Source organism: Gopherus flavomarginatus, chromosome 5 (genome assembly GCF_025201925.1).
Source record: "Gopherus flavomarginatus isolate rGopFla2 chromosome 5, rGopFla2.mat.asm, whole genome shotgun sequence".
Lineage (NCBI taxonomy): Eukaryota > Metazoa > Chordata > Testudines > Testudinidae > Gopherus > Gopherus flavomarginatus.
In genome coordinates, this window is record NC_066621.1 from 7,268,611 (window position 1) to 7,286,706 (window position 18,096).

General features: G+C 56.2%; 1 protein-coding gene across 2 annotated transcripts; it reads right to left on the reverse strand.

The window, feature by feature from the left end:
* Window positions 1-65: 65 nt before the first annotated feature.
* P2RX3 (purinergic receptor P2X 3) lies at window positions 66-16,107 on the reverse strand. Of its 2 annotated transcripts, none has more exons than XM_050954359.1 (12): window positions 15,784-16,107; window positions 13,620-13,755; window positions 8,302-8,373; window positions 7,988-8,054; window positions 7,299-7,392; window positions 5,999-6,076; window positions 4,809-4,950; window positions 4,404-4,540; window positions 3,455-3,548; window positions 2,778-2,843; window positions 1,871-1,948; window positions 66-1,099 (listed from the first exon to the last, which is right to left on the reverse strand). In XM_050954359.1, exons 1-12 carry the CDS (start codon window positions 15,921-15,923, stop codon window positions 986-988), a joined length of 1,218 nt encoding a protein of 405 aa, XP_050810316.1. In that variant the 5' UTR covers window positions 15,924-16,107; the 3' UTR covers window positions 66-985. The 2 variants fall into 2 exon arrangements, with proteins under 2 accessions (XP_050810316.1, XP_050810317.1); XM_050954360.1 differs by lacking the exon at window positions 15,784-16,107 and adding an exon at window positions 14,240-14,329.
* Window positions 16,108-18,096: the final 1,989 nt, after the last annotated feature.

Sequence of the window (18,096 nt, forward strand, 5' to 3'; positions counted from 1 at the left end):
AGTGAAGATGGTTGCCACCTTGGTGGAACCTCCAAATTGTCAAAAGTTAGAATCAGGACTCACAATTTGTCAGACCACTCTGTTTTATTAGCGCAGAGCTCTGCCAATAACACCCAGATAATGTGAGTGGCCACGCAAGACCCAAACAGACTTATTTATACTGATAAAAGAGCGGGAATTAGACAAAGGGACAAAGAAAGCAAAACAGTAAAATTCACCTGGGGCACAGCATGCATATCCTACTTCTTTACAGACAGCATTTCTTTAATCCTTTCTATTTTCACAATATAATTCATTCTACTTTCACACACCCTCCGCTGGCAAAAGGAGACCCCACACTCCCACCATTGGGTGCCTCTCTCAGTGCTGGAGAGAGCATCTGAGCTGGAGAGAGCGCCCCCTGCTGGGACAAGGGAACCAATCCCATCCACCCCTCAGTCCCAAGGGCACCCTCCCAAGCTCTCAGCACCCAGCCAAACCCAGAGAAAGTGCCCCCAGTTGGGACAAGGGAACCAATCCCATCCACCCCTCAGTCCCAAAAGCTCCCTCCCGAGCTCTCAGCACCCAGCCAAACACAGAAAGCGCCCCCTGCTGAGGTGCACACACTCCCCAGGGTGAGGAGTGCTGCCCATTTCTGGTACAGTGCCAGGCATGCTTGTAACCGAGTGGTGCCGGTACCAGCAGCAACCAAGTTGGCCCCTGCCTGCCATGCCTCCTCCCTGGCACTGCCCAGGTTCAATGGGGAGGGAATGGTACATGCTTCCTGAGGGAGATGGCAGCGCTTTCATGAGGATGTGCCGGAGGAGAGATTTCCGTACCCTTGGCGAGGGGGCCCATGAGGAAGACTCTGGCCGGTGATGAGGGAGAAGCAGAGGATGACAGGAAGGGGGTGTACAAAAGATGCCCTTGCCAGTGAACAGGGGTGAGGTGCCTGCAGCCAGCAGGGGGCGGGTAGGAAACTGTTCAGTTGCCAGGGCCAGGGGCGCTAGAGGCCGATGGAGTAGGCCCCCGAATCAGTGGACTGCTTCTCGTCGTTCCGGCCTCCCAGCATCTGGCTGCTCCTGTACACGGGGCTGTGGCGCAGGGTCACATCCGTCACCTGCAGCGGGCACAGAGCCGGGTCAACGCCCACCACAAGGGCATGGAGTGACCTCCCCACAGGCAGCACCCATGGCGGGGACTGCCAAGCTATTGCCACAGCCTTGCTGGTAGGAGTCAGGAGCCTGCCCCACAGCCAGTTCTCCCAACCCCACTCCCCACAGTGCCCCCTTCTGGGAGAGGCTGGGACTGGAGCAGCTAGGAGCTCTCCCCACAGCCAGCGCTCTCAACCCCACTCCCCACAGTGCCCCCTGCTGGGACAGGCTGGGACTGGAGCAACTGGGAGCTCCCCCCACAGCCAGCGCGCTCAACCCCACTCCCCACAGTGCCCCCTGCTGGGAGAGGCTGGGACTGGAGCAGCTAGGAGCTCTCCCCACAGCCAGCGCTCTCAACCCCACTCCCCACAGTGCCCCCTGCTGGGAAAGGCTGGGACTGGAGCAGCTGGGAGCTCCCTCCACAGCCAGCGCGCTCAACCGCACTCCCCACAGTGCCCCCTGCTGGGAGAGGTTGGGACTGGAGCAGCTGGGAGCTCCTCCCACAGCCAGCACTCTCAACCCTACTCCCCACAGTGCCCCCTGCTGGGAGAGGCTGGGACTGGAGCAGCTGGGAGCTCCCCCCACAGCCAGTGCTCCTGCCCTGCTCCCTGCAGCGCCTCCTGCTGGGAGACACCAGGACTGGAGTAGCCAGGAGCACCCCTCAGATCCTGCACTCCGCTCTCTGTTGGGTGTGCCAGGCTCTGCAGCACCTTGGGCTCCACCTCCCTTGGACTCACCTCTTCGAACTTCTTTGCCTTGTACTGCTCTGCGCCCTTCAGGAAGTTGAGGAGGATGATGTCACACAGCACAGTGCCCTGCCGGGGAGGGGAGACAGGCTGAAGGGGGGCCCAGCCAGGCTCAGCAGAGGGCAGGGCCTTCCTTTCTGGGTGTGGGGCTGTCCCCAGTCACCTGGGGATGACAGGGGCCCAAAGGCAGCAGGGCAGGACCCACAGGCCTCTGGGTTCATGGCGGGGGGGCTCTGGGAGCGGGAGGAAGGACATGGATCCAGAGCCGAGAGAAGCTGATGAGCGGGCCTAGCTCTTCCCCTTCAGAGCAGGGCTGAGTGCAGGTGCCCAGGCTCGTGCGTTCAGAGCCCGCACTGCTGGAGTGTCCGTAACCCTCTCTGGGGTCCGGCCAACACGAGCAGGGACAAAGCCATACACCGAGTGGGGTGGGTGACACACTGCTGAGTGGAGGCTGGAGCACTTCCCGTGGCATCGCCTTGCTGCCATCTTGGATTCCCCCTGGGGCCATTGCCATGGTGCCATCTTGGATTCCCCCTGAATCATTACCACAGCCCTCCACCCTGTTACTATGGCACCATCTTGGATTCCCCTGTGTCATCACCATGGTGCCATCTTGGATTACCCCTGGGCCATTGCCATGGTGCCATCTTGGATTCCCCCTGTGTCATCACCATGGTGCCATCTTGGATTCTCTCTGTGGCTCTGCAGTCCCTGGCAAGCCTGGATTTGACTTTTGATTCAGGGCTTCACTAAGCAGCAAGGTGGCCTGCCCAGATGGGCAGCTCTTTTCTCTGCCCCGGGGCTTCCTTTTTCCCTGCAGTCTGGGGCTTGCTCACCCCGGCACCTGTGGAGCGTGCAGAGGGGAAGGAGGAGGCGGCAGAGAGATGGTTGCACTCACCACCCCGACGGAGGTGAAGGCTGCCACTGTGTTGATCAGAGTTGGGATGATGTTGAATTTCCCAGCCTGAGGGGACAGAGAGTGGAGTTAGTGGTTGGGAGAGGGAAGGTTTGCCCCTAGGACACCACATGAGGGCCCCCCCCCCTTCTCCTGTATAGGGTGGTGTAACCCCCTCTCCACACCCAGCCTCAGGATCTGTGCCCCCTCCACTCCTGCCTTATGGCTTGCGTTGGGCATGTGAGTCTTGGGGCTCTTGTCCTCCTTCATTAAACATGGCCACCAGGTGGCACTGCATCTCCAAGCACATGACCACAGCCAGCTAACTCCTCCTACACCCTATGGCGCTTTGGCAGGGGCCTGAGTCCATGTGGGGGAGTCCTCCACTCTCATTGCATGGGGAGGAAGGACAGTGAGGGGTCAAGCTGGAACCCTCCTCGCCAACAGGAGGTGGAGTGGCATGGAGAGTCAGGCACATGGGGGCAGTCCCAAGCGGAGGGGAGGAGGAGCCCCAGTGCTCTGATTGGCCAAGAGCTATACATGCCCACGGGGTGGTCTCTACCAGCCTTGTATGGACCCCTCACACACATTGGTGATTCCCCATCAACTCCCTTCCCCTATCCTAGGGCATCAGTGCTGACTCCCCTCACTGACCCTGCTGGCTGCCTGGCCGTACATACGTTTCCATAGACCAGCACATCAAAACGGATGCCAAAAGCCTTCATCAGGGTCCGGTACTCAGTGCCGTTCTCCTGCCTGTAGTACTTGGCATACCTGGGGGACAGAGAGAGGGGCTGTGACTTGCCACCCCCCAGTCCCCAGTGCACCGTGTGCACACCGACGGGCAGCTGTGTGTGGAAGGAAGGGTCTGGTATGAGGGTAATGTGTGTAGCGGGGAGGGTGTATGTAACTGGGTGAGTCAGTATGTAGGTGTGGGGGTGTAACTGGGAGAGTGTGTGTAATAGGGTGTCTGGTGTGTCAGTGTTGCTAGAGGGGAGCGTGTGTAATTTAGTGTATTTGGTGTGGAACTGGAGGGGAGTGTGTGTAGAGTCAGGTGTATGAGGTGAGTCAGTGTGTATGTGGAGGGCAGTGTGTGCTGTGCATGTAGTTGGGTGTATCTGGTGTGTTGGTGTGTCATTGTGTATGTGGAAAGTGGTATGTGTAGTTGGGTGTATCTGCTGAGTCAGTGTGTGTCTGGAAAGTGGTGTGTGTAGAGTTAGGTATATCTAGCGTATATGTGGAGGGCAGTGTGTGCTATGCATGTAGTTGGGTGTATCTGGTGTGTCATTGTGTATGTGGAAAGTGGTATGTGTAGTTGGGTGTATCTGCTGTGTCAGTGTGTGTCTGGAAAGTCGTGTGTGTAGAGTTAGGTATATCTAGTGTGTATGTGGAGGGCAGTGTGTGTTGTGCGTGTAGTTGGGTGTATCTGGTGTGTTGGTGTGTATGTAGAGGGCAGTGTGTGTAGTCAGGGATATGTGATGTGTCTGTGTGTAGCTGGAAGGTGCTGTATGCCCGTATGAGAGGAGAGACATGTGCCCCGAACATGTCCAAGCGAGTGACTTTACTCCGGGGTCTCACATAACTTCTTCCGTGTGTTTGCGTGTGTACGTGTACACCCGCTGCGCTTGCCTGAAGTTGTAGCCGGGAGAGACATTGTTCTTCTCGGAGATGCTGTCGAGGCGGGTGAAGGTGTAGCTGGGCACGCAGTGCTCCCACGAGCGATCCAGGTCACACACCCACCCGATCTTGATCCCCAGAATTCCTCCCTGTGCACAGAGATGGGGTGTTAGGTCAAACTGCACCAGGGTGCACCATAGAGGGGCCATTACGCCGTGTCACTGGACAGACGCCTTCCCCCTTTCTAAGGGACTGACCAAGGCCCCAGAGTCCCCTGCAGCTCCCCCCTTCTGCTGTGTGTAGAAGGACGGCCCCTGGAGATAGTCCTAATTCACATGCACCATCTCATGTGTGCTCTGTCCTGGCATGTGGCTGTCAGGCCAGAGCCCAACGTAGGGAGTCACTCATGAATCTCACCGTGGAGGCCAGCTTGGAAAAATCCTGTCCGGCAAAGCGGACGATGTCGCCCAGGCGCAGGATGGGGCAGAAGGGCTGGGTGACTGGGTGGAAGCGGCACGTCCGGATGTCCTGGGCCGTGAGGTTGGGCAGCAGGTTACCCCTTGGAGGGAGACAGACAGACAGAGGGAACTGTGAGAACACGGTCCCATGGGGAAAACCCATCCCTAACCCCATCTCATCAATAAACCCAAAACCTACTCCCAACCCTAACCCCCTTCCATAGCCTCCAACCCTAACCCTAATCCTAGCCATAACCTCAACCCTAACACCCTGGCTGGCTCGGCCACAGGCTCCCCTGCTGTTATTCCCAGCTGGAGGCAAATCTCGACCATCACCAGGAGGGTGGCCCCAGGAGCTGGGAAATCCTGTTTATCTGCAATGCAGCCGATTGGATGAACACAGCCTGGGGGCATGGCTCTCTGTGACCCTGAGGGTCAGCTCCTCGGCTAGTCAGATCCTGTGCTTGAAGCAGGCTCAGATGGGGAGGTAAAGGCGCTTCAGACCTGCTTTGCACTTGCCATATCCTGGGGGCCTGCCTGGTCCTCAATATCAAATAGAGCAGCCTCAGGGCTGCATGGACTTAGACCCTACTTTCCATGGCCCGGGGGGGCAGAGAACAGCCACAGTGCAGAGACACCTGGTCATGTTCCCACTCCATCCCCTATGGGCCCGGGTGGGACAGAGAACAGCCACAGGGCCATCACCCCAAGTCACGACCCTGCTCCATCCCCTAAGGGCCCTGGGGGGGACAGAGAACAGCCACAGCTCAGAGACACCTGGTCATGCCCCCACTCCATCCCCATAGGCCCTCGGGGGCAGAGAATAGCCATAATGCAGTTCCATCTGGCCAAGGCCCCGCTCCACCCCCGTGGGCCCTGGGGAACACAGAATAACCACAGTGCAGCGCGGCCTGGGCCATATCCCTGTGTCTGAGAGCAGGGTGAGTGCAGGGCCCTTGCCCCATGCCGGCTGGGAGACTCCTCCACCATAGGGGTCAGGGGGCCATTTCCACCCACCTCAAGGTCCCTCTACGCTGCCAATGCAGGGCAAAGCAGGTTCCGTGTCCCTGAGCGTCGGGCCCTGACCCCAGGAGAGCTGAGGTGGAGGGAGCCCTGTACACACCCCATGCAGCCGCCCCGAGTACTCACTTCTCAAAGTCAAAGAGCGGGAAGCGGATGCTGTTCTTAATGAAGAGGGTGAAATTCTCTGCCTCCAGCATGATGGGCCTGCAGGGAGAGAGCCCCGGGAAATCACCCACACGGGACATGGGCAGCGGCCTGTGGCCTGGGGCCTGCCTGGGTGGCTGTGTCCTATCCCCATCTGCCCCCCTGCTCCTGGCTATTTACCCACCGCAGCTTAAGGCTCTTTGTGTCTGTGGAGTCTGTGCAGCGCCTTGCACAACCAGGGAGAGCCATGCATGGCCTGGGCTGAGGGGCGCTGCTGTGACTGAGAATAATCCTCTTGGGCTGGATGGGCTCTGAACCCAGGTACAGTGTGGGTGGAAGTAGCCTGAGCTCAAGGTGACTAAACAGTAAATATCCCTACGGGCCCTGTGGGGCAGAGCATAGCCACACCACAGTGCCATCTGGCCATGACCCAATTCACCCCCTATGGGCCCTGTGAGGCAGAGCATAGACACAGCACACTGCACCCTGGTCATGACCCCAATCCATCCCCTATGGGCCCTGTGAGGCAGAGCATAGTCACAGCACAGTGCCATCTGGCCACGGCCCCAATCCACCCCCTATGGGCCCTGGGGGCCAGAGCATAGCCACAGCACAGTGCCATCCGGCCATGGCCCCAATCCACCCCCTATGGGCCCTGGGAGGCAAAGCATAGCCATAGCACAGTGCCATCCGGCCATGGCCCCAATCCACCCCCTATGGGCCCTGGGGGGCAGAGCATAGCCACAGCACAGTGCCACCAGGCCACGGCCCCAATCCATCCCCTATGGGCCCTGGGGGACAGAGAATAACCACAGTGCAGTGCCACCTGATATACCACCTCCCTTATGGGCCTCATGAGGCAGAGAATAGTCACAGCACAATGCACCCTGATCCACCCCCTATGGGCCCTGTGGGGCAGAGAACAGCCACAGCACAGTGCACCCTGATCCACCCCCTATGGGCCCTGTGGGGCAGAGAACAGCCACAGCACAGTGCATCCTGATCCACCCACTATGGTCCCTGTGAGGCAGAGAATAGCCACAGCACAGTGCACAGTGGGGTCCCTCCTGCATGTCGAGAGCTGAGGATGTGGGAGGTTCCCCACCCCTGGCCATACAGAACAGGTGACACAGCCAAGCACAACTGCCACCAGGAGGTGGCCCTGGCGCGGTGCCCCAGACTCCTCTAGGTGCCAGTGACTTCCAGGAGGGCTCTCGGGCTGGGGACAGAACAGGGTGCTGAAGCAGGGGAAAGGGGGTCTGCCCTGAAGGGCCCAGCTTACGCCTGGACGGTGTCCACCTCAGCCGGGCACCAGCCCTGGATCTCACAGGTCCGCAGGCTCCTGTTGTAGTTCACACACCGGCCAGTCAGGATCCCTGTGAAACCGCCCCCTATTAGCACCACAAGCCCCATTCCCAGCCCCTCCACCCTGCCTCCTGTGCCCACATGGCTCCCGGCTGCCACCCCCACAGAGCCCAGATCCTGCAGAGAGGTTTGAGTTGGCTACCACTTCCCAGCTCCTGATTTTCGCCTTCCCCTGCAGCGTGGGGCATAGGTCACTTGCTGGTGGATTCTCTGCAGCTTGAGGTCTTCAAACCACAATTTGAAGACTTCAATAACTCAGGCATAGGTTAGGGGTTTGTTATAGAAGTGGATGGGTAGGGTTCTGTGGCCTGCTTTATGCAAGGGGTCGGACTAGATGATCACATTGGTCCCTTCTGACCCTAGAATCTATGAATCTATGAAAGCGGCAGGTTCAGACACCGCCATGCATCAATCCATCCATCCACCCCTGCTTCTTCCACTCATCTATTCTTCACTCTCTCCTTCCTCTCCGATCCCTCACCCCCAACACACAGCCTGATGCTGCTCCCTCCTGGCCATTGCACCATGCTAGGGCATCCGTGCACCATGCCCACATGCTAGGTCCCAGCCTCCTGTTGGAGCTGCTGTGTGGTTCTGGGTTCTTACCGCCTCCCGTGGTAGGGATGGGCCTCTGGCAGTCGCTGTCAGACACACAGCTGTACTTCACTTCGCTCTGGAAAAGGAGAGCAAGGGAGAGGCAGGCAGAGAGAATGAGCCCCGGGGACAGACAGGCAGGCACATAGATAACTCCCCCTCTCCTGCCACCACTTTGATGGCAGAGGGGGACCCCAGATGCCCCAACAGCAGGTACCTCAAGGGAACCTCTCCAAAGAATAGCTTCACTCTCAGCTGGGGAAGATCAACCCTCCTCCCCCTTCCCAAGCCCTCCCACCATTCTCCCTTGCTCCTCACCTGCTTACCTCAGGGCAGAAGCCTTGCACCTGGTTCTCCGTGACAATCTGCTTAGTGATGATCACGAAGACAGATGTCCCCTGCAGAGTTGGGATGGGGTCAGAGAGATAGGATAGTGAAGAGTGCAGAGATGAGACAGAGCAAGTGAAACAGTCAGAAGCTGGGGTATGTTGAAAACTGTGTTAAAATTGTGAGCAATCACTTTAAATTCTCTGGGGATTGCCCAGGCCTGCATGCGATCAGCATCAGTCTGCAGAGAGCCAGCCTAGAGTAAGGTGGGGTGAGTAGTGCTAGGGAGCAGCCTGCTTTGTCTCACTCTGCTTTTGGTTTTAGTTTGTTAAGGTTCTGAGTTCTAAGAAATAAAATTCTGTTATGTGGCAGCCTTCCAACAAGAACATTTGATATTTTTATTAGGGCTGTCAAGCGATTAGAAAAAGCGCCGCAGGCCGAGGGATGTGCTGGCCGCAGCTTCCCGCCACCCTCATTGGCCTGGGATGGTGAACCGTGGCCAGTGGGAGCTGCGATCAGCCGAACCTGCTGACACAGCAGGTAAACAAACTGGCCGGCCCGCCAGGGTGCTTACCCTGGTAAGCTGCGTGCCAGAGGTTGCCGACCCCTGGTTTAGACATTTGCGCAGTGAAACCTTTCCATCTTTTCAATGCGGAGCAGATTTTCCTTTCAAAACTTCCAACAATTGTATTTTCTAAAAATTATTTAAAATCCACTCGCAATCAAAACAAAACGTTTTATTCTACTCAAAATGATTTCCCCCCCAATTCACTGAAAATTTCAAAACACTTCATTTTTGGGTGGACCTGAAACAATTTCTCCCCTGGCCCCTACTTTTCCTATTTGCCAAGGAACCCAAAATGTTGTTGGTTCCTGAAGATAACTTGTGTGGGAGGGTGTGTTCCTCCCTGGGGACAGACCTCACAGCTTGCTCCTGACCATGCATGTGCTGCATCTGATCAGCTCTGATCATGTCCTGCATAGCTGGAATCCTGCCCCCAACCCCAGAGCTCTGGGATCTGTACGAGGCACTGTGTATGGGTGGTGGGTTCAAATCCTAAACCTGTATCTGTAGATTCTGAGCAGGGCTCTGCATTTGATGCAGAAAGCTGGTGGAATCATAGAATCTCAGGGTTGGAAGGGACCTCAGGAGGTCATCTAGTCCTACCCCCTGCTCAAAGCAGGACCAATCCCCAAATCGCCCCCTCAGGGATTGAACTCACAACCCTGGGTTTAGTAGGCCAATGCTCAAACCACTGAGCTATCCCTCCCCCCTGAATAGAAAACCTGCATGGCCTGGGTTTGCTGTGGTCTCTACTTACCAGGCCAGTGAGCAACTGGGTGCTGTATGAGCTGGAGTTTCCATGTAGGTTTTTCTACCAACCCCAGCTGGCTAAAGATGCACTGTTGTCTCTATAGCACAATCTGTGGGCAGGGATCCTGTTCGAGCCAGAGAGCACATTAGCCATAACAACTGCTGTTCTACAGCATTCTCAACCACCGAGCCCAGCGCACATTACAAAAGGGTCCCTGCCAGGGGAGCGGTAAGCCCTCACTTGTTTTGATTGTGCAAAGATGATCCAAAAGGGAACCCCAGTTTGTTCCCCAGGCTGCTGGGTCAATAGTACAAGGATTACTCTCAGCACGCTGAAAACTGAGGCTAGATGCAGACAGCTTTCACACACTCAGGGATTAGTCTTCTCCAGATTGAAGCTAGGGCTCATTCACCCTGTGATGTGAGAGAAGCAAGTGATTCCAGACAACATGAGTGAAAACTGTGTTGTACCAGAGTGTGTGTGTTGTGTGTGTGTGTGAACTTCCCTTTGATGTACGAGCCAGGGTGTGACATTTTTGGTAACAGTATGAGAGCAGTAACTGAGACTGGGGCCCTGTTGTGCCAGGCGCTGCACAGACACACTGTGAGAGACAGGCCTTGCCCCAGCCGAGATCCGGGGCTGTGTTGTGCCGGGTGCTGCACAGACACACAGTGAGAAACAGGCCCTGCCACAGATGAGATCAGAGCCCTGTGGGGCCGGGTGCTGCACAGACACACAGCGAGAGACAGGCCCTATCCCAGCTGAGATCAGAGCCCTGTTGTGTCCCTGCCTTAAAGTGCTGCAATCTGAGAGACAAAGGGTGGGAGGAGAAACTGAGGCACGGAGTGGAGCAGTGACACGCAGAGGACAGTTAGCTTTCAGAATAAGCCCAGCAGCCAGCCATCCCAAGCCTGTCTCACTATGCATTCAGCAGGGGTTGCCCATCACGTTCAGCTGTGAAGTCCAGAGAACCAAGCACATATCACATGCCCACTGAGCACTCCCCTGGCCTGCCCTCCATAAGGAGCTACAGCAGCGACCCCAGGAGAGTAGGCGAGGCTGGGACACAGGGGCCGTTGAGGAGGGCTTGGCCAGCCCACTCTGCCCTCTGCCTCTCAGCATGAGGCCAGTAGCCCCATGGCTAGCGCTCCCTGGGGCTCACATGAGTAAAGGCGGCTGGTCACTGACCTCCTCTGTGACCAGCCACCTCACTAGCCTGGCAGGACACCCCCACAAGTCCTTTTGAGAAGGCTTAATGGTCCTGGCCCCTTTAATGACCAGAGCAGATCATGGGGCTGGTGGGAAATGAGCGAGTTGCTTATTGCAGCTGAGCAGCCAAGCCTCAGGATAAGGTCAGCCTCAGCATAGCTGCAGCTACAGCTTTTCAGTGCGCGTGCGTATTGGACGCTGGGCCAGATCCCCAGCTCGCGTCAATGGACCATGGCTCCATTGGAGTCAATGGGCCAGATCTGCAGTCCCAGCACTAGGGGCTCCTTCTCCTAGAAACAGCGGGTCTGAAAATGCCTTTTATTTCCGCAGGAAATTTTGAGTTGTTGGCAAAAATAACTAGAAATCAAAATATTTCCATTTGGAAACATCACTGTGGTGCCTCATGGGAGCTGTAGTTCCAATGCCTCACGCACCCCCACCCCCTCCCCGTTCTCCTCTCTAGGCCACATTTCTTAGCCAGACTACATCTCCCATGATGCACTGCAGTCTCCCCTCATGGTGAAGGGCAGTGGGTGTGTCATGAAAGCCCCTAACCATTCATGGGAAATGTAGTCTGGCCAGGGAGACCAACCCACACAGAAGACCAGGGACAAGAGGCAAATGAACAACAATTGCCATGAGGAATGAACGAAGTAATTCCTGATTGAAATTTTTTTTGAGTTTGGTCTTTTTAAAGAAAAAAATCTAAATTTTCTGAGGAAAGCGGGCACCTCTCTCAAAAAATATGTTTAGTTGAAAACCCCGTTTCCACTAAAACACAGTTTTAATGGAAATTTTTCAGCCAGCAAGTCTCTTAGCTCAAAGCACCTTGATTCGATCCCTAGGCATGGCCCTTTTCATAGAGCCGGGAGAATTATTTTTTTTTATTGACAAACAGATCCTTCATTGAAAAATGCATTTTTCAGCATCCTCCCCCACTCCAAAAAGTCAAAACATTTCATTTCAAGATGTTTTGTGTCATTTTTCACTTTGTTTTTTTACTCAAATTTGCCCCATTTTTTTCAAAATATGCAAAAAAGGAGAAATCCACCCAAAAACAGGTGATTAGAAACGAACAATGTAAACAGAATTTCATTTGACTCATCCAGGATCTGTAGACTAAAAAGCATGAGCCCCTCCTATCTCAGCTAACAGACCTGAAGATGAGCTCTGTGCGCTTTGAAAGCTTGGCTCTTCCACCAGCAGAAGTTGGTCCATTAAAAGATATGATCTCACTCACCTTGTCTCTCAGCTACTATGTTAGTTCACAGCCAGCAACAGGCTTTACATGATGCAGCCACTAGAGGAAGAAAGCACCCCATACTGAGTTCTCATGGTTTCTCCAGGAAGAGCGTGACCTAGGGGTTAGAGCAATTATTGCTCCCCTCCCAATTCAACTAAAATTTTGGCTCAGTTCTAGTTCTGTATACTCTGTCTTCCTAATTTACTCTGCACCTATTTCCAAGCAGGAGAGCACTGCGTTGTACGTCCCTGTTTGAAGCTGGGGGAAGGAGCAGTAGCTACAATGCAATGTCAAGGCCGGTCTGTTTATCCTGAACACTGTGTGCTTGTGCTCACAGCTTGTAAAGGGGACACAGGAAAGCTGCTGACGGCTCAGGAAAATGCTGTCTTTAACCTTCTATGTCCTAGGCGGTTCTAAGGAGGGATCAGATGTTTTGCTTTATGATTCTGATGAGGCCAAAGTAAAGGAACAAAATTCTTCCAGCTCTTGGGTCCCTTCACAGATCCCCCGTGGGGAGGAGTGTCTCCCCCTCTATATTCATAAAGCTGCTGCCTTCTCCTCTTTCAACCTCCTCCTCTGCCATGACGCTCACAGATCTCTTCCTGTTCTGACCTAGGATCCTCATCCTCTCACAGAAGTGATACACAGGGGGAATTCCCTGCAGTCGGGAGTAAACAGGCCAACAGCTGCTTGTTTAATTGAATAAGGCAGGTATCAGGGATACAGTTCTTTGACTTCAAGCTTAGAGGCTGAAGCAGCAGACAGCAGGGACCAGTATCCATTATATCACTATAGTATCAGCCAAGATCAGGGTCCCCACCGTGCCAGGTGCTGCACACATTAATAAGAGAGAGTCCCTGTCCCAAAAAGCTAGCTAGATAAGATTAGACAAAGTATTATTTATCGCCTCATTTTCTCAGTCATGGCAGGGCCTGTCTCTCACTGTATGTCTGTGCAGCGCCTGGTACAGTGGGGCCCTGATCTCAACTGGGGCAGGGCCTGTCTCTCGCTGTGTGTCTGTGCAGCACCCGACCCCATGGGGCCTTGATCTCAGCTGGGGCAGGGCCTGTCTCTCGCTGTGTGTCTGTGCAGCGCCTGGTACAATGGGGCCCTGATCTCAACTGAGGCAGGGCCTGTCTCTCGCTGTGTGTCTGTGCAGCGCCTGGTACAATCGGGCCCTGATCTCGACTAGGGCAGGGCCTGTTTCTCGCTGTGTGTCTGTGCAGCACCCGGCCCCATGGGGCCCTGATCTCAGCTGGGGCACGGCCTGTCTCTCGCTGTGTGTCTGTGCAGCGCCTGGCACAATGGGGCCCTGATCTCACCCGGGGCAGGGTCTGTCTCTTTCTGTGTGTCTGGGTTGAGCAGAGCTCAGCATGACCGGACCCTGATCGCAGCTGGAGCCTCTGGACACTACCATAACATGAATAATAGTAGTAATAATCAAGTCCCTCTAGCCCTTTTCGGCATCCTTAGCTCACATCACACAATACCTCAGTTCTGACTATTTTTAAGCACTCCTCTGGTACTGGCCCTCCGGCATGAGGATTACCTGTGGGGGTGTAACGTAGTCTGCTGTGTCCATGACCCTGTTGGTGTATTTGCCGAAGCCCTTGACCTTGGTCACCACAGAGGACTCAATGAAGGTGTCCCGCACCTGGTATGCCTTTTCATGGAGAAACACCCAGCTGCAGGGAGAGAGGGACAGAGACCCACATTAGCCTTTCACCAGAGGGGCAGATTGGGGAAACTCCCTCACAATTCGCCAACATGGGACAAGCTCAGGAGACAGCTGTGAAGACCCCTTTACATTGTCCCCAGCTCTTGGGATTTTATTGGGAGTGTGTGCTGTCGTTGCTAGAGCCCCACCTCCTGGAGTCATGGGATTTAATGTGTCTAAATGGAAATGGTTTTGTTTTCGGGTTAACTTTAGTTTTCTTCAGCCTAAACTGCATTGGGTCCACACACATGTCCTGTTTTCAAACGATCCAGCATCTTGTGCCGCATTCATCAGTCTTTTTTGGAAGTGGGTGAGCTCTTTCAGACTGAGTTCCTGGAATTCCAGTGTGGGTGGACACATCCTCTTTCAAAAGGACCGTTTTGCTCCTGCTCACCCTCCTGCTGCCATCCCACACTGCACTGCTGCCCACCTGGGGCAGCTCATCCATTTACCTTCGGTCCTTGCTGCGGGATCACCTCCCCGTTTAAATGCTGGCACACAACCAGCAGCGCCCCTTGGCAAGCTGAGGTCACGCACTTTGCTTTCATCAACAAAAACCAAATGCAAGTGTCTAGCCATGCTGATTACCAAGAAGAACATGATAACAGGACCCCCATGTCCCCTACCGGCTCAGGACGCAGAAGGCAAAGGAATTTTATAAGACTGTCGCCTGATTTTGGGGGTACGTTGATTCAATAATCCCAGTTACTGAAATGACACTTCCTTCTGAAAAGCGGCAGCAAATGTTAAAATGTCCCTTTAAAATAAAGAGTGAGCAGAGCGGGCTCAGAGCCAGCCTGGATGTAAAAGCCACACCGAGCTCTTCTTCCTAAACATCTCGTGCCACCTAGTGGCCCTCTGCAGATTCTTCTCTGCAGTTGTACCCCCGCTACCTTCACTGCTTTTTCTTGTTGCTCCGTGGTTAAGGAGCATAAGTCCCATTTTCAAAAGTGCCAAAGGGGTCACTGGGGCAGAGGGTGAAGGAGAGGGGTTGGATGGAAGTCACTGGGCTGGGGGACCATGCAAGGGGGGGAAGGGGTGGCACGGGAGCTACTAGGGTTGTGGTGGGGGCCAGAGGGGGCTCAGCAGCCCCACACTGTCCGTGGTATAGCATCCCTTTTGGGGGAGGGCTGCAGGTTAATTCCCTTGGTTTTCACTGACGGTGGAGAAAGTGCCTCACCCTCCCACCCCCGTGTATCCTGCCCATCAACCCTCTGCTCCGTCCTCCCAGCCCCCACCCGCTCACACAACCTCTGCTGCACCCCTTCCTCCCAGCCCCCCCTCCCCCCGCCCTCACTCCTCAGATCCACGCACAGCCCTGCCCCTCCTGTTCACACAGAATCACACACACACCAGCCCTGCCCGGACATCCAACCCAACAGCTGTCTCTGCACCCTCCCGCGGGGAGGCTGATGGGCAGGGCTGGGCACTGTCAGGATGGATAGTGTGTACAACCATGCACCAAAGGCTTCTCCAAAGCCAGCCTCCCACTCTTCAATTCAGCACATAGTGGCAGAAAGGGGATAGCTGCCTCTCTAGGAGACGCTGTCTGGCCCCAGTGATTAGGGCCAGCAGGGCTTGGACCTCTTCTGTCCCCCAGCACAGCCCCACCTGGCAACGCCCATCGGCAGCTAGGAGCGGGGAGGAGAGAGACCCTTGCGGCTGGACAAGCTGATTACATTCCTCCCAGAGAGCATATCCCCACCACCACCCCTCTGCAACCCACATGCAGGGTCGGGTCAGTGGGCAAGCGGCGCTCTTTAGCCTTGGGAGTAATTCTGTGCCAAGGTGAGGTTGGCTCATCCCCCAGCCTCCTTCCTCCAGGAGTGGGGATCTCTGGAGAGCAGCGGATGATGGTATGCACCCTGGAGGATAATTCTCCTGGTCCTCTGGGACTCACCTCCTTGATCCCCCAGATAAAAAGGCCCAGGGGGAAGGGGGTTTGGCTATGAAGCCCAAGTACCAGCGAGACTCCCCTGGCCTGGGGGGCACTCACCCGATGAAGTATGAGATGATGAGCAGCTGAACAGCCCGGTTGATCACACCAATGGTCCAGCTCTTCACCACCACCGACTTGGTGGTCTCGTAGGTGAAGAACTCGGCTACGCAGTTCATGCTGGAGGAGAGCATGGGCATCGGGAGCAGGGCGTGGCCCACCAGCCTAGGGCAAATGGGATGCCTGGACTGGAGACTGGGGGAAAGGGGTACCCCAGGGGGTGACGGATGCCCAGAGCTAATTGGGAGGGCTGTCCCTTTAAGACAGGGAACAGGAGTGGAGTCTTCCTGTGTCCTGCGGCTACTCTGGGCTGCCTGGAGCCAAGGGACCCCTTTAATATACTCCCCCCCCACCCCACGGTGATGCCATCAAGGAAAGGTGGGGCTTCCTAGCCCATCCATTACCAGTTGGAGTCTCTGGGGTGTGGGAAGGTCTTTAATGCATTCCATGTGTCCAGAAAGGAATCTGCTGTCTGCACATTTCATCTCAGCTCTCATCCTTCCCCTCCCCCCCCCCAGCTCTGCCGGTGCCCCTCACTTCCAACCCAAACCCCTATCCCCACCATGGGCTCCCCCACCCCAGCACTGCTGGTGCCCCTCAGTCCTGATCTGAGCCCATGTCCCACCACAGCTCTGCCAGTGACCCTCACTCCTGACCCAAATCCACATGCTAGCCCAGCCCTGGGTTCCCCGCACTAGCTCCGCTGATGTCCCTCAATCCCGACCCACTGGGGACCCTGCAGTGGTGCCAGACCCCCCACAGCCCCCACTGCCTGCCAGACCTGCCAACCTGATCTGGCACCCCCCCCACTGCCAGCCAGACCCTGCACCCCCCACTGCCCGCCAGACTCCCCACGGCCTGCCAGAACTGCCAACCCAATCCGGTACCCCCCCACTGCCCGCCAGACCCCACGCACCTCCCACACCCCAGAGACTCCAACTGGTAATGGATGGGCTAGGAAGCCCCACCTTTCCTTGATGGCATCATCATGGGGCGGAGGGGAGGAGTATATTAAAGGGGTCCCTTGGTTCCAGGCCCACAGGCCCACCAACCCACAGTCCCCAGCTATCCAATTCCACCCCCACAGCTCTGCTGGTGCCCCTCAGTCTTAACCTGCAGCCCCTGGCGATTCCATCTCTGGCACAACATACAGGCAGCAGTGGAAGAATAGCCAGAAAGGAGAGAGCCAGCTAAACAAATACCACACTAATTCTTCTCCGGAGACAAATTAGCAGCTGGTGGAAGATGCTGGGCAGTGGCAGTTCCTGAGCCTGAGGACTTAAATTCTGAGCATACACAGTATGGCAGGGCTGGTGCAACCCATTAGGCGACCTAGGGCACTAGCATTTGGGGGGCAGCATTTCAGGTCCTTCGGCGACGACTGCGGTGGCCGGAACTTGGCCGCCCTGGTCATCGTCATTTAGGCGGAGGGACCTGGGGCGGGGGCGGGTGCAGGGAGGGCCACCTGCAGCAAGTAAGAGGGGGGGTTCGGCACACAGGGGAACAGCTCTCCGCCCCAGCTCACTTCTGCTCCGCGTCCTCCCCTGAGCACGCCGCCCTCTCTGCTTCTCTCCCTCCCAGGCTTGCAGCGCCAAACAGCTGATTGGCGCCGCAAGCCTGGGAGGCGGGAGAAATGGAGCGGTGACGGCGTGCTCAGGAGGCAGAGCAGAGCTGAGCTGGGGCAGGGAGCTGCCGCATGGCTCCCCGGGCCAGGGGGAGTTGCTGCGGAGGGGTGCCTCAGGGTGGATGGGGGGAGCTGCTGTGGGGAGAGGGGGGGGAAAGCTGCCATAGGGCTCGGGGGGCAGAGGAGGCGCAAGGTGGAAGTTTTGCCTAGGGCGCGAAACATCCTTGCGCTCGCCCTGCAGTATGAGCTGACACGGGGCCCTTGCTTGGCTTCCCCTGGGGACCCATCTCTAGGGGTGGCGTCAAACAGATCCCCATCCCCCAAGGCCCAGATTATCCTTGGCCCTGACCCCTCTGCTTAGGCTGCCAAGAAGGGAGCTGCCTGAGTAACTTGCGCCAGGGGGACTGGTGGCTTCTGCAGTGTTTGACACCCCCATTCTGCTAGAGCAGAGAAACGACCCCTCACCCAGTCATTTCCCACAGCTCTGTGGGTGCATTTTCCAGGCCAGTTGGGGAAGGATGTTGCGGAGAAATGCAAATCCCACCAAGCCCCGTGCAAGCAGCAGCCTCCCATGGACTATCCAGTAAGGTTTGCTCCTCCGGGGCACTGTGTGAGCAGGAGCAGCAGTGTAAACGCCAGCTAGGCTGCCCAAGCACCCTGCCATGGGGGCAGCTGGCTGATGCCACCCC